Genomic DNA, 14,134 nt, shown 5'->3' with positions numbered 1-14,134 from the left:
TCTAAGTAGGTGCCTTAGACCACTGAGCCATCTCTCCAGCCCTTTTCTGTGTTTCTTATATTTGTTCGTTTGGTGAAGATCTTGCTGGGTAGCCCCCGCTGGCCTTGAGCTTGAGCCGGTCCTCCTGCCTTGGCCTCCCCATGCAGAGATTGCAGGTGTGCCGCCCACAGGCATGCCCCCCGCAGGCATGCCCCCCTCACTCCTTTATGCCCCACCAACCTGACTGGCTCACACTGGTGGCTTCGGGGTTGGAACCCGCAGCCTTACTCCTTGGAGGCCAGTGCTGCACACTACCGAGCTCCGCTCCAGGTCTTCTGTTCGAAACGACGTGGCCTTGATGCAGTTGTGCACCCCGTTCTGGGCCTGTGCCACCTCCGGGCTCCCTGGCCCTCTCTGTTTGCTTCTGTGTCTGGAGGTGGGATCCAGCTGTGGGGCCCGAGGGTGTTCAGTGAGGGGAGCACCCAGCATGCCCCAGGGAGTGGCCTGCGCTGTTGAGGCGCAGGGACGCAGAGCAGCCCCCGACAGCTGCAGTGTCATCCTGTGCCTCTGTCCCCCTGCAGATGACAACAGCAACCAGAGCTCCATAGCGGACGCCTCACCCATCAAACAGGAGCACAGCAGCAACTGCAGCCCTGCCCCAGAGCCAGGCGTGGCCCTGCCTGGCGATGGCAACGAAGCGAAGGCAGACGAGGCGCAGGCAGATGGCAAGGAGCACCCAGGGGCCGAAGGTACGGGGTCCGAGCAGGATGGGCATGCCCATGTGGGGGACCCTGCATGCACCGGCCCCCGTAGTGGATGCACAGGGAAGCAGAGGGCAGATGCTTCCTTAGGGGGACCATTAAAACTCAGCCACACTTGTATTTGGAAACTGAGTGTGAAGAGAATTACAGAGTTGGAGAGGTTCCTGAGAGCTGGATGTGGGGTGGCTACAGTCCCAGCACCCCAGAGGGTGAGGCAGGAGGATTGCAGGTTTGAAGCCAAGAACAGTGGCACGTGTCTGTAATCCCACACTTAGGAGGCTGAGGCAGGAGGATCACAAATTCAAGCCCAGCCAGAGCAATTTAGGGAGTGAGGAAGACTTCATCTCAAAAAAAAGAAGAAAGGGCTGAGGAGTTAGCTAGTGCTAGTGCTCTAGGTTCAGTCCCCAATATCTATGTAAATAAATGAAAGAATTGAAAGAGTAAGGTGATATGTCACGTGTCAGCAATTATTGAGGGTTAGGCGGTGGCTCTTTTGGGCTATTGTTTTTATTTTTCCTTTGTAAGTATTGTTTCTGGGGCCCTTGGAAAGCAGGCCATCCGTACACCTCAGGACATTTCGTCCTGCACACTGCAGCATATCTCCATAAGACAGGGACTTTGCTTTCTGTGACCCCCACCCACTGTCACACCAAAGACACAGACAGCCATCTGTGACCACGGTGGACTGAGAGGTTCCCTGCAAGTGTGTCCCCAAGAGTGCCTGCTGCCAGTGCCGCAGGGCCAGGGCCAGGCGCCCCCTGCAGCCAGTTCCCGGGCTGTAGTCACCTGGCCGCTTCCTGCTCTACAAGAACTGAGGTCTCGGATGACCTCTAGCCAGGTTTTGTTTTGTTTTTTTAAATTTGAATGTGATCTCAAAATTTAAAAATTGAACAACTCACTTAAAATAAGATGGATAACCAGGCATGATAGTTCCTGTCTCATCCTAGCATTCTGGGGAGCTGAGGCAGGGGGCCAAAGGTAGAGCCCAGCGTGGCCCATTAGGACCTACGGTGATGGATTTTCTAATTGAAAATTTAAAAGAGAAACTGACTTTGTTTGTTTGTTTGTTTTGAGACAGTCTCCCTATGTAGCCCCCTCTGGCCTCCAGCTCATAGATATCCTTCAGCCTAAGCTACTGGAGTGCCAGGATTTACAGGCATATGCCACTATGCCCAGCTTTTAATTTCTAAGTTTGAGACTGGGGTGTCACTGAATTGCTATATTGCCCAAACTGGGTTTGAATTTGCATCCTCCTGCCTCAGCCTGCTAGACTGCTGGGGTTACAGGTGTGTGCCACTGTGCCTGCTATCTTCCATTATAAAGTTAATCTGAACACAGATAAACTCGGGACATCCATGATGTCGCCCAGTCCCTAAAGGGACTGCTGAGTTCCTGGTCACCGCCTGGTGGATGACGCAGTAAGAAAAGGCAGCCTGGGCTTCTGGGAAGGCCCCCTGCATTGGAGGTAAAGCTGCCTGCCAAGAGCTTTCAGGGTGCACAGAGAGGAGGAAGGAGCGGGTGTCCCCAGGCAGGGCACAAGTCTCTGAAGGGAGTGGTGTGAGCAGGTGGCTGAAGTTGGGGCTGGGGGTCTTGGCTGGCGTGCAGCCCCCCTTTGAAGAGGCTGGCCAGGCGGTCAGTCCCCAGGTGCAAGGACCTTGGCAGGGACCAGGAGGACTTGCAGGGCAGCGTGGGGCTCAGCACAAGTCCACCCAAAAATGTGGGTCTCAGTGCAGCTCCCCCTTCCTAAGCACCACCCCCAAATCCCAAGCAACCCCTTCTGCCTCCCGGTCACCATGCAGCCAGGCCTCCCCAGGACAGGGCGTCCTCCCCATTCTGTCTCAAGGCTTCCCACCACGCTCAAGTGGAAACGGCCCTGCTCTGACATAGCCCTGCTGTGCTCCTGCAGGTTCTTCCGGGTTCGGGTTTGGGTTTGGTTTTGTCTGTTTGTTTTTTAAGCTGGGGCCTGGCATAAGCTGTGTGTGTGTGTGTGTATGTGAGAGAGAGAGAGAGAGAGAGAGAGAGAGAGAGAGAGAGAGAGAGAGAGAGAGAGAGTGTGGTGCTGGAGCCTAGCTTCATCTTTTTGTCACACACTTGTAGCCAGGTGCTCTGATGTGCGATATGCACATTGCCTTGCTCCTTCACCCCGTGGGCATGGAGCTGAGGACCCAGCCTGGGTCTCTGTGCTCCATGGGTAGAACTGGGATTGTGGCTCCCTGTTGAGGCATTGGTCCCTTCCCAGCACCCCAGGACAGAAGCTCATAGGACTGAACTATGTGGGGGTCCTGCTGTGTCCTCAGGGAGTGTGTGCAGAGGGGACTCTGCTGGAGCCGGGCTGCTCCACCTCAGTGCTGGTGACAGCAGAGACAGTGGCTCCTTGTTGCAGACTGCCCTGTGCTCTGTGGATTTAAGGCTGCCCCCCGGTCTCTCCACACCGATGCCAGCAGCTCTGTCCCCCAACCTGTGGCACTAAATATGTTTCCAGACAGTGCCAGTGTCCCTGAGAGGAGGCCTGTTGCTGAGTGTCAGGAGGGTTTTGCTGCAGCCCTCCTCTGCAGCCCTGGTGGCTGCCACCAGCCTTCCAGGGCTTCTGGTCTGTTGGACAACTTAGCTTTTGCGTGGTCCAGGCCACTGTTACCTGGCTGAGTACTCCAGGTGGGGACTGACCTCCTTTCCTGGGCCTCTTCTTTGCTTATAAAATGGGATGGAGAAGTCCCTCTCCTGTCAGGTTGCTGCGAGGACCAAAGGGGACAGGAACAGAGGACAGAAGCAGCCGCAAAGTGCTCTGACAAGCAGTTGTCCACTCTCTGTTGGGGAGCAGTTGGGGGTCACTGCAGCAGACATGGATACATCTTGGCTTCTTTCCACCACACCCCAGCAGCTCCCATGTTTGGGTTCTGTGCCTCCCTTACCCAGAAGGCAGCTACAGTGACACCGGAGTTAGATGTCCCTGAAATGCTCCTTTGACCACCATGCCGGGTACCAGTGCGTAACACCCTACCGCTAGAAGCTTTAGAGGCATAGCTGGAGGTTCCTCTACGCCATCCTGGACCCTGGGCCTGCACCCTGTGGCCCCCCGGGAAGGTGCGGACAAATGGCATGGCCTCCCAGGTGGCTACGCCAGACCCTGCAGGTTGGCCACCAGCTGGTGACCTTGCTTTGAACTTGTTTACTGCTGAGCTAGTTCAGGGAGTGACATAATGTCCGCACTCCCTGGACTAAATTTAGGCCCCAGGAAAATAATTTCCCCCAGGGTGAGTTCCAACGCCAGCCCCCTCTGCGAATGCGGCTGCTGCCCGAAGCCCGTTCATGCTGGAGTCCTGGGCCCCAGGCCAGTTCCCACCACCAAGGAACAGCACTAGGTCAGCTCTGTCCGTGTCCCCCCTATGACTGTGCCCTCTTCTCCTTTATCTGCAGGACTAAAAAAACTGTGGCCACAGAGCTGGAGCCGCAGATGTGGCGGAAGCATTTTATTTTATTTTATTTATTTTTGCGGTACCCAGGGATCGAACTCGGGACCTTGCACACACTAGGCAGGCATTACACTGCTGAGCCATCTCCCCGGCCCATGGTCGGTAAGAATTTTAAATGCTTTGGCTAAAGCAAGTGTATTATGAAAGGGTAAAAATTAACATGGATCTCTTTTCCTTATTTTTTAAATTTTTATTTTAAAACTTTTTAAAAAAATCTTTTTTAATTAATTAATTTATTTATTTATTTGGTACAGGGACTCACTATGCAGCTCAGACTATAGTGATCCTCCTGTCTCAGCCTCCCTAGCCCTGGGATTACAGGTGTGCACCACAATGCTTGGTTTTAGTGGCCGGCTCAGTGTACCCAGGGTTCTGGGGCTGGCATAGCGTGTGGTACTGGGGATCAAACCCAGGTCCTTGCGCTTATGAGGCAGGCACTTAGACTGTGGAGCTATCTCTCCAACCCCTCTTTTCTTTATTAAGAAATTTAAATAAAATTAAATGCTTGGGGCTGGGGTGGGCTCAGTAGTAGACCTCAAGCTTAGCATGCATGAGGTCCTGAATTTGATCCTCAGTAGGAAAAAAAAGATTTAAGTTAATCTGTGTGCTTAATGGGGCATGGTGGCGTACGCCTATGGTCCCAGCACTTGGCAGGGCAGGCTCAGGCAGGAGGATCACTGAGAGTGAGGCCAGCCTGGGCTGCAGACAGTAGTGGGTTCAAGGCCAGCCTGGGCTACTTAATGAGACCAAATTTAAAAAACAAAAGCAAATAAAAATAAGAAAATATGTTAATCTGTGTGTGTGCCTTCATGCAAGTATATCCGTGCAACTAGAGGTCACGCCCAAGGGCCGGCCCACTACCACTGAGCTACACCACCGGCCCTTGTTGATCTTTTTATTTCTGAGTCACTGAGTTGCCCAGGTTAGTCTCAGATCTGTGACCCTGCCTCAGGCTCCCCGAATGCTGGGGTTACTTGTGTGTACCACCATGTCCAGCTGAAGTTAATTGTTTGAGAGAGACAAGGTCTCACTGTGTAGTCTAGGCCGTGCTTCAACTCACTTTGTAGCAGAGGCTGGCCTTGAAGTCATGGTGCTCTGCCTGCATCAGCCTCCTGATTACAGGGTGGACCATCATGCTTGGCTTTGAAAGGAACCATTTTTTAGTGAACAGCAGTTGAGTGGCACTTAGTGCATCCACGTTGCTGTGGACAGTCTCCCGAGCGCTAGAGCGCTTTCATCTCCTCGAAGAAATGGTCCTCACTGGTAGCCACGCCCCGCCTCTCCCTCCGCCGCGCCCCGCTTCTCCCGCCGCCGCACCCCGCTTCTCCTGCCGCCGCGCCTCTGCCTGTGTGCCTTTACCTGTGGGGGGAGGGACTCGGTAACATGGTGTGATCTGTGGCTTTGTGCCTGGTGTCCCTGACACAGCATCGTAACGGTTCTCGTTGGCTCGTAGGGCAGGGCTTGAACCTCCCGCTTGCCCAGTGCCAGGCAAGCTCTCTGCAGAGCCACATCCGCAGATCTCTTTATTTTGAGGCAGGCTCTTGCTGAGGTGCTCTGGCTGGTCTTGAGCCTGAGATCTAGCTTCCTTCCTCAGCCTCTCTGTAGCTAGGCCCACAGGCGCCCCCGCCCCCCGCCCGTCCTGTCACCTTTCCATCCACGTTTACCTGTGCCCGGCCGCCCTGTGGTGCTTGGTTCCTGCTGGCGGCGGAATGGCACCCCGCGGTGTGCTGTGCGCAGGTCTGTTTGTGCACCACCGCTCACTCGAGGGCTCTTTCCACCTTGGGCTACTGTGAGTAGTGCCACCAGGGACACCAGAGTGCAAGCAGCTCTTGAGAGCTGGACAGTGACCTTGTGGCAGCAGCAAGCGGACTTGTCCTGGCAGCGGAGACAGGTCAGGGCTGCTGCCGGGGAGCCCCAGAGAGTTGGCCAGCGACATCTCCTCTCCCTACTCGGCCGCCGGAGGGGACTCCACCAGCTCCTCCCGGTGTCCCTACCGCTTGGTTTCCAGTTCTAGTCCGTGCTTCTTTTTCTCCTTTGTCACTTCTCTGCCTTAGAAGCCCCAGAAAGCCAGCTTGGGGTGCTGGGGCACTGGCTAGTGTCATTTTAGTGAGCTCTTCGAACACCAGGATGAGGCCTTGCGTGCGCTAGTGTAGGCCTGAGTGGGATCTTGTCCCCTTCCTAAGTCCCAGCAGCACCAGGGAGCCCACAAGCGCCCCCTCCCTCCTCTGAGCCGTGTCCCCTCCCCAGCCCAGACTTTCCTTCTGCAAAGTCACTGGGGACCAGTGGCTGTAGGATGCCGTGCTACTGGAATACAGGAAGATGGCCTGCCCAGGGGCCTCTAGAGAGAGGGCTGCGTCTTCTCGCATGTTGGTGCAGTGCAGCGAGATGGCGATTGTAACTTTTCTGTCCTGGATTCCCTGTTTCCTGAAATGATCAGTCATTTCTCAGACCTTGGAGAAATACTCATTATGCAAAGAAAGGTTTATAGGGTTTGCGCCCTTCTGGCGACCACCGGAGGAGCCCACACAGCCTCGCTGGCCACCTGCCTGGACAGGAATTCACAGCCGTGGCCGTGGGGTGTGCAGGCCACCAGAGGGCGCCAGGGGCTGCAGCATCGGAGCTGTGCTGTTCAGCCTGGCAGCAAGTGGAGGTGCACAGAGGGCTGCGGCCTGCAGCCTGCGTGTGATCTGCTGCGGCCTGGCTGCCTAACGCAACCTCGCTACCACATGAACAAGAGTTTTTGCAGGCCCCCAGCCCAGCCCACTCCAAAAGATACCAGCCACAAGACAGTGTACCTTGTTCTGGATATTTTTAGAACGAGCCCATCTGCTCTCGCCTGTCACGTGTCTGAAAGCAGCTTCTGTCATCTTGCTCTTTCTTCCAGACACCACTGACGAGCAGAACTCACAGTTGTCGATGGAAAACTCCAACAGTTCGGAGAAAGTGGATCGGCAGCCATCAGCAGAGTCGGGGCTGGCCACAGAGTCGTCCACAACCTCTCAGGTACCCAGGGGTTGTCGGCCATGGTGGTAACTGCCTATAATTCCAACAGGCTGGAAGCCTGAAGCAGGAGGATCACAAGCCCCTGTGTGGCCTGGCAAGTGCAAGGTCCTGAGTTTGATCCCTGGTACAAAAAAAAAAAAAAAAAGAGCCTGTGATATAGCTCAGTGTGACATTCTGGGTTCAAGCCCTAGTACTGGAGGCAAGAAGGGGAGATGGGGTAGAGGGAGGGAGATGCTGTTGTTTGATTTTATTTTAGACAATCAGAAAAGTCTCCTGGTCCCTGAGAACCCTCAGTGAGGCTCATTTGTGTTCTGCCCCAGGCACTGGTACTGTAGTGACTGGGGACACGTGGTTCTGCTCCCAGGGAACCTCTATAGCGTAGAGGAGGAGGTCACAGCTTCGGGCCCAGAGTCAAATCCACTGCCCCCAGGACCCCAGCCCACATCTGTCGGGACTAGGAGATGAGGCCTTAGAAACCAGAGCCCGAGTCAGCCTTGAAGTCCACAGCTGAGCCTGTAGCCCTCCCTGCTTGGGTCCTTCTCTGAGCTGTGCAGATAGGGGTCCTGTGATGACAGCTGATGTCCTGGAGGCAACCTGGGTTCAAATTCCAGTACCATCTCTTCAGAGCTAGGCCTCAACTAGGCAAGGAGGTGCAGACCCATCCCTGGCCTCAGGGAAGATTAGGGGAGAGCTTGGCCTTGTCACTGTGAGGCCTTTAGGTTAATCTTAGGGGAACAGGGCCCAGGGCAGGGTGACACCTGCTGCTCCCCAGGCTCATTCACCTCGGGTCTCCTCTTTCTCTCGCCTCAGGATCTGGAAGGGGGGCCACCCTCCAAGAAGCTGAAGCTGGAGGCCTCGCAGCAGAACCCTGAGGAGATGTAGGCGCCGGCTCCGTCCCCGGCCGTGTGTCCTGGCGGGGGCACCTGTAGGCTGCTTCCTGAACCCTGCAGCCCAGGCGGTGCCCTCGGGTGCAGACAGAACACTCAGTTCCCGGTTTACCAAGATGAATCCAAGGACACCCGACCTGGTATGACTTCTCAGTCACTGAAGACATCTGCTGCGAAGTGAGACCCCCGAACCTTGAAGGGACCCTCCTCAGGGAGGTGGGCGACAGCTCAGGAGTCTGCACACTGTCCTGGGAGCCAAGATGACATTTGTGTTGCTGCTGTGTCCCCCCCTCTATCTCACAGGATAAGCTATGGGAGGGCGGCGCCCATCGGGAGCCCGCTTCCTGTCGGGGGCTTTTCACTGTTCCACCAATTCCTTCCGCTTTCTTTTTCTGTGCCTTGTGCCCTTGAGGTGACCTCTGGCATGTCTCCTGGTTGTTTTGCGTCTCCCTTTGCAAAGTGCCCTCTTGGCGGCCACCACCTGACCTGCCTCCCTCCTCCCAGCCCTGGGACTGCTCCAGAGCTGGTAGGGCGGAGCTGCGGGAGAGCAGGGTGCCCTGAGCCCAGCCTGGCCTCCTGCTCCACACCTCACCCTCGCCTGCCCGGGCCTTGGGTGCTGGGTGCTCCTGGGACCCACAAAGCCCAAGGATGTCTCTGGCACTTCTGCACTCCTGTCCCCACGATGGCTATCACTTCCGTCCTCTGCTGTCTCCTGGTTTTGAGGACATACTGCAACTCATCTGAGACAGCACTGGGGCCAGGGAGGCTGGGAGCAGGCGGCAGGCCCAGCTGGTGCTGACCCCTCCTGGGACGTTGCTGGATTCAAATCCATGGGACCCGCCGCCCCAGTGCCCCTCCCCTTGCGCCCGCTTTGCATGGTACCGACTCTCAGAGCTACGGCATTGGGCATGTTCCCAGGACAAGCCCTCGGTCTCAGCAGAGAGTGGCCTTGATGATTGGGCCTTAAAGGCCAGAAAAAGGCACCCAGGACTTGGGAAGCTTTGCACACCTTCCAGGAAGGAGCGCCCCGCAGAAGGGCCCCTCGTCCCTACCCTGCCCACACCGGGACAGAGTCCTGTCTCCATGAAAATGACAGACAACTGCCCAACTGTCAGTTCTGGGGCCTGGTTTGTTCTAATGACTCCAGACTCCTCGGACCCTAAACCTTTTCCTAAGCTTTCTTTACTGCACTGGAGTTCTGGCTCCCTTTGAGTTGTGTGTTATGGGGGTTAGGGGCTGCGGGTTTTGTTGTTTTGTTTTTGTTTTGTTTTGGGGCTAAATTGGTGCATATTCAGGTACCACCTTTGCTGTGGGGCTCTTTCTCTGACCACCATGGGAAGTGTCTGCCAGATTCCATTTTCTAAGAGTTTCTGAGGGCGAAGCTCCTATTCTTTTTTTTTTAAAGGAGCCTATCTATTTCCTGCACTTCAAGAAGAATCAGAAATGTTCCTGAATTTCAAATACCTCATGCAAAATGTCTCCTGAAATAAGGGAAAAAAACTTTGAAAATATTAATGTTGAAGTTAGCAATGCTGAAAGATTTGTCTTAAAAAAAAAAAAAAAATCCTTGTACTTCTCCATCCTGCCCTCAGGCAGCCAGTTCTGCTGAGAATTGCGACCTGGGTCTCGTCCCAGCTGTGACCTGACGCTCGACCTGGCAGCCCATCTGAGGTGCGAGGCGCTTGACCTCCAGATCTTGGAGCTAGGGTGATGCCTTTCTTTGCAGCAAAAGTATTTCAAGGCAAGACGAATTGGGATATTTATTTCTCTAGGGAAATGAGAGGTGACAGCTATGGCGAGTCCCCCCCCCCACTATCCACAGGGCCAGCTGGCCAGCTGGGACCCCCTGCATCTCTCTGGACGGGCAAGAGCAGCTGGCACAGTGGGGGATGACAATGACGAAGATCGTGGTCCCCAGGCTGTCCTTCATTTCCCTCTGAAGTGCCTGTAGGTAGGAATGGGCCAGTGGCAGGGACCAGCCAGGCCCTGCCACGGCCACGGCCAGGCCAGGCAAAGCGCCGGCAGCCCTGCTTGCCCTGCCAGCCAGACGCCTTCCACGCGGATCGGTGACACTGCAGAAATCCAATGTGCTTCCTTCCCAGCCACCCACCGGCGCTCTGTCCCCAACGCAGAACCCAAGACCTGGCCACGCCAGGGCAGATCCTCGGGGACACCAGGCCCTATGGCTGCCAGGGTTCCCAGGGCAAACTTGACCCCCGAGACTGAGGTGGAGAGGCTGTGGCTCCACGTCGCAGAGGGCCGGCACCAACCCTGGAGCCCTGAGCCTGAGGACCACTTCTAGGTGGTGACCGCCATCGTCTGGTGGTGTCACGTTCGGAATGTTCCCTAGCACCGAGGACCTGCTTAGAGGGATAAAGACCTTTTCACCGTTACTTTTTTTTTTTTCCTCTTATGATTTTTTTTTTTTTTTTGGTGTGTTGTACAGCAGTATAATTTTTCACTTATTTATTCCATCAGTAGATATGGTTTGTACAATGTACAATGGTTCCATTTCAGAAAATAAAATTCAAATCATGAGTACATGATATTTGTGTGTGTGTGTGTGTGTGTGTGTGTGTGTGTGTGTGTGTGTGTTGGGGGGGTAACCCAGGGCTTGGCTGTGATAGCCACAGCCCATTATGTTTTGAGACAGGATCTAAGTCACTTGGCAACTGCCCAGTCCTCCTGCCTCAGCCTCACAGGGTTCTGGGATTCCAGGTGTAGGCCAGCAGACCAGGCTGCTCTGGGGTTGTACTACATTAAAGAGTGAAATCAGACAAGTACAAGGATCTCTGTCCCTGATTGCACGGGGAGGTGGGCTGCTGGCATCTGCTGGGGTGGCCTCATTTCCGAGCACCCGCCCTAGGAGCTCCTTTCTATGGGCAGGTGGTGTCATTTTCCGTGCCGGTGAAGAAGCGAAGAGGCAGGCTCGTTCAGCTTGTGTGGCCAGGCAGGCCCCAGTCCGAAAGCTCTGCCCAGGTCCAGAGTAGCTTTGTAGCAGAGTACAAGGGCCCTGTGTTCAATTCCCATACAATAAAACATTGAAGAACAGATAAAAGTCACCTCCAGTTCTGGCTTCCTGGATTTGGGGCCGCTTGGGAAAGGTGGGTTGCGATCCTGTCTCGACCTGGAGGCGGGGGGGCTGTCTTGGCCCTGAGGGTCGGGCTGGATCCAGAACCTTCCAAGGGCCGCCCCTCCCAGCTTGGCTTCCTCACTGAGCAGCTTGCACTTTTCCTTCCAGCCAGGGGAAGCCTCCAGGAGCTGCTGAAAGGAACATGGCTAGGGCAGGACAGGCTCACCTGGAGACAAGCACTGTCCCCTCCTGACCTGCCACCCCTCCGCTCACCCAGCTGCCTCACACACTTCAGGCTTGTTTGTTTTTTTTACCAGAATCGGTCGCTCAGCTAACTCAGCTCCTGATATGAAAAGTCCAGCCGGATGAAACAAGCCACTGGGGCCTCCCCGTGTGCTTCGCAGCTCGGAGAAGCTACAAGCGGCTGCGGCTCTCCTGATGAGCTCCCTTCCAGACCCCTCCCCCAGAACTGTTTCTCAGTACTGGCAGTTGAACCCAGGCCCTTTGTACTAAGCTGCAGCCGCCAGCTTTTTGGCTTTTGTTTTAACATAGTCTTGTCAAGTTGCTAAATTGCCCAGGCGAGGCTCGAACTCGCCGTCTTCATGCCTTAGCTTCCCCAGGGCTGGGCCTGTAGGTCTGTGCACCACACCCAGCCTCTCGTGGGGTCCTGCCTTTTCTCTCTGCCGCTGGTCTCCAGCTCCGCATCTGTCTGATGCTCTGTTCTCTTCTTTGTCTCGGCCTCTGGCTCTATAGAGCTAGCTGTACAGCTTCTTCTGCTGTCTGCCTTTACTGGGGAGCAGCCAAGCATGGCTGGAGGGTGGGTTTCATGGAGCCCCATCTCTGCACTGGATCCTAGACAGCAAGATTCAAATCTGATTTTACTTCTAGGCCTAAAAGTGAGCCAGAGCCATGTGGTAGTGCATGCCTATAATCCCAGCACTTGGGGTGCAGAGGCAGGAAGGTCGCTGTGAGTCCGAGGCCTGCTTGAACCACACAGTGAGTTCAAGGCCAGTCTGAAACATGGAGTGAGAACCTGTCTCAAATAAATACATATGTACATATATACACACATACATACATACAAGCGGGCCAGGGCATAGCTGGAGAGAAGGGAGGGTGCTTGTGGATGGAGGGGAAGGAGCTCCTAGGAGGGAGAAGGAACCCCGGGCAGGAGCTAAGAAAGTTTTTCTTGTTTCTTGCTTTGTTTGCTGTACTGGGTGGAGACTGGACTCAGGGCTTTGCACATACTACCCAAGCACTCCACCTTGGAGCCACACTCCCAGCAGCTTTTATGTCTAACTTCCTCTTACCTCTCGGAAATGCAATTTTCCTCCCCCCAGTTGCATTCCTTTCCTCTCTCAGCAGAATTCTCTCTCTCTCTTTCTCTCTCTCTCTGTAAGTGGGGCTAGATTAGCCAGTCCCAGTTTGTATGGTCCTTCTACCAGGTTGCTGCCATTGGTTCATTTTTTAAAAATTAATTTTATTGAGAAATAGCAATGAGACAGTTTCAATACAGGTTATTAATACATTGCATATTGTTGTCTTCGTAGTAGTTATTCATAGTACAAGATGCAGACATGATATCCTGTCCAAACACTATTAGTGCAAATGTTTCTTCTCATTGAATTAAGAGAAAGTAGCTGTATATCGATCCTATTTTGTATATACAGATAAAAAATGGTCCTTCATTTATATCCCCTTTTTTGTTTAGTTTTGTCAGAGATGAGTATTCTATTGCCATTTAAATATTGTAAGTGCATGAATTCAGCAAAGTAATCCAATATAGTCCAGTAGTCCGTAATAGTAGTGGGTTATCTATAAGACTGGCAATGTCAGAAGTTGTTGACTTGAGCCTTTTACAACTCAGTATATTAAAATGGCTTTATTTTTTATACCTCATTCTTATACTTTTCTGCTGGATGGCTAAGGACAAGATAAAGCAAGACCTATATAACAAGAAATGTAACTTTGTATCTGATAAGGTCAGTCAAGTACCCTCAGGATTTACCCTGTAACCCTGTACCGCAGGTTGCAGATCCTTTGTCAGTGGCAACCACGTGGATGAGTCACGGCCTTTGCTTGACCAATTTGCTCTCTGTGAAAGCCTGAGAATGTTTCCTCTCTAGGTGACTCTCTTTACTGCCATTGGTTCGTGAATGAGCACGTGACTCCAAGTGGGCCAATGAGAGTCAGCCCTGAGATTTTTGTGGGAACTGGTGGGAAAGAGTTCTTCTGCCGTAACACGGCGGGCGAGGTGTTCAGTGTAGCAGTGGGTGACTCACTCCTATAATCTCAGCACTCTCGAGGCTGAGGCAAGACGATTGCTGCCAAGTTCCAGGCCAGAATGGGCTACATAGTAAGTTCAAGCCCAGGCTAAACTACATAGTGAAACCCTGTCTCTAACTAAATAATAAATTAAAATGTGATCTGCTGGGGTGACTTTGCCCCTGTTGGAAGAAGCCTGTCCAAGAGTGAAGCCAACACAGGAAAAAGCTGGTGAGAATGACCTTTCACGAGCAGTGTGCTTCAACCCTTGGCCCCAGCCAGCCCTGTAGCCCTTCTCTTACTTTGAACTTTCCAGTTTATGGGCTGATAGCTGTCCTTGATGAGTTAGCCTAGTATCGGTTACCTTTCGATTACCGAGGGAAAAACTTAACATAAAATATATGGCGGCCAAAAGGTTCACTGCGGCATTTACTGTTTCAGAGGGTTCGGTCCGTAGTCAGCAGGCTCAAAGGCAGAACCTCCACGTGGAAAAGTGAGGTGGAGGAAAGCTGCCAGCTCAGAGCCTGGAGGGGCTGATCCAGATGGACACTTCCAGGTGTCCTGACACCTGCTCCCTCCCATGGGGCCCTAACTGCTGATGGCCCATGCAGCTGTGAACCTGCTGTGGATGGACCCAAAGACTTAGCTGCCAGCACCCTCACAATCCCCCAACCTTGAGCATGGCAGCCTTGAGTT

At 53.8% G+C, this 14,134-nt stretch overlaps 1 protein-coding gene across 1 annotated transcript in view; it reads left to right on the top strand.

Moving 5' to 3' along the window:
- Positions 1 to 10,641, top strand: part of Bcl7a (BCL tumor suppressor 7A) — a 22,964-nt gene extending 12,323 nt beyond the window's left edge. The window contains exons 4-6 of the mRNA XM_004635894.2: positions 561 to 728; positions 7,095 to 7,213; positions 8,024 to 10,641. Of these exons, the coding sequence (XP_004635951.1) occupies positions 561 to 728; positions 7,095 to 7,213; positions 8,024 to 8,095 (359 nt within the window). The 3' untranslated portion in view covers positions 8,096 to 10,641. The remainder of the gene's footprint in view (positions 1 to 560; positions 729 to 7,094; positions 7,214 to 8,023) is intronic.
- Positions 10,642 to 14,134: the final 3,493 nt, after the last annotated feature.

Source organism: Octodon degus, unplaced genomic scaffold, assembly GCF_000260255.1.
Source record: "Octodon degus isolate 3935 unplaced genomic scaffold, OctDeg1.0 scaffold00076, whole genome shotgun sequence".
In the NCBI taxonomy this organism is placed as follows: Eukaryota; Metazoa; Chordata; class Mammalia; order Rodentia; family Octodontidae; genus Octodon; species Octodon degus.
Note: the sequence above shows the minus strand (reverse complement) of the source record. Positions and strands in the feature narration are given on the sequence as shown.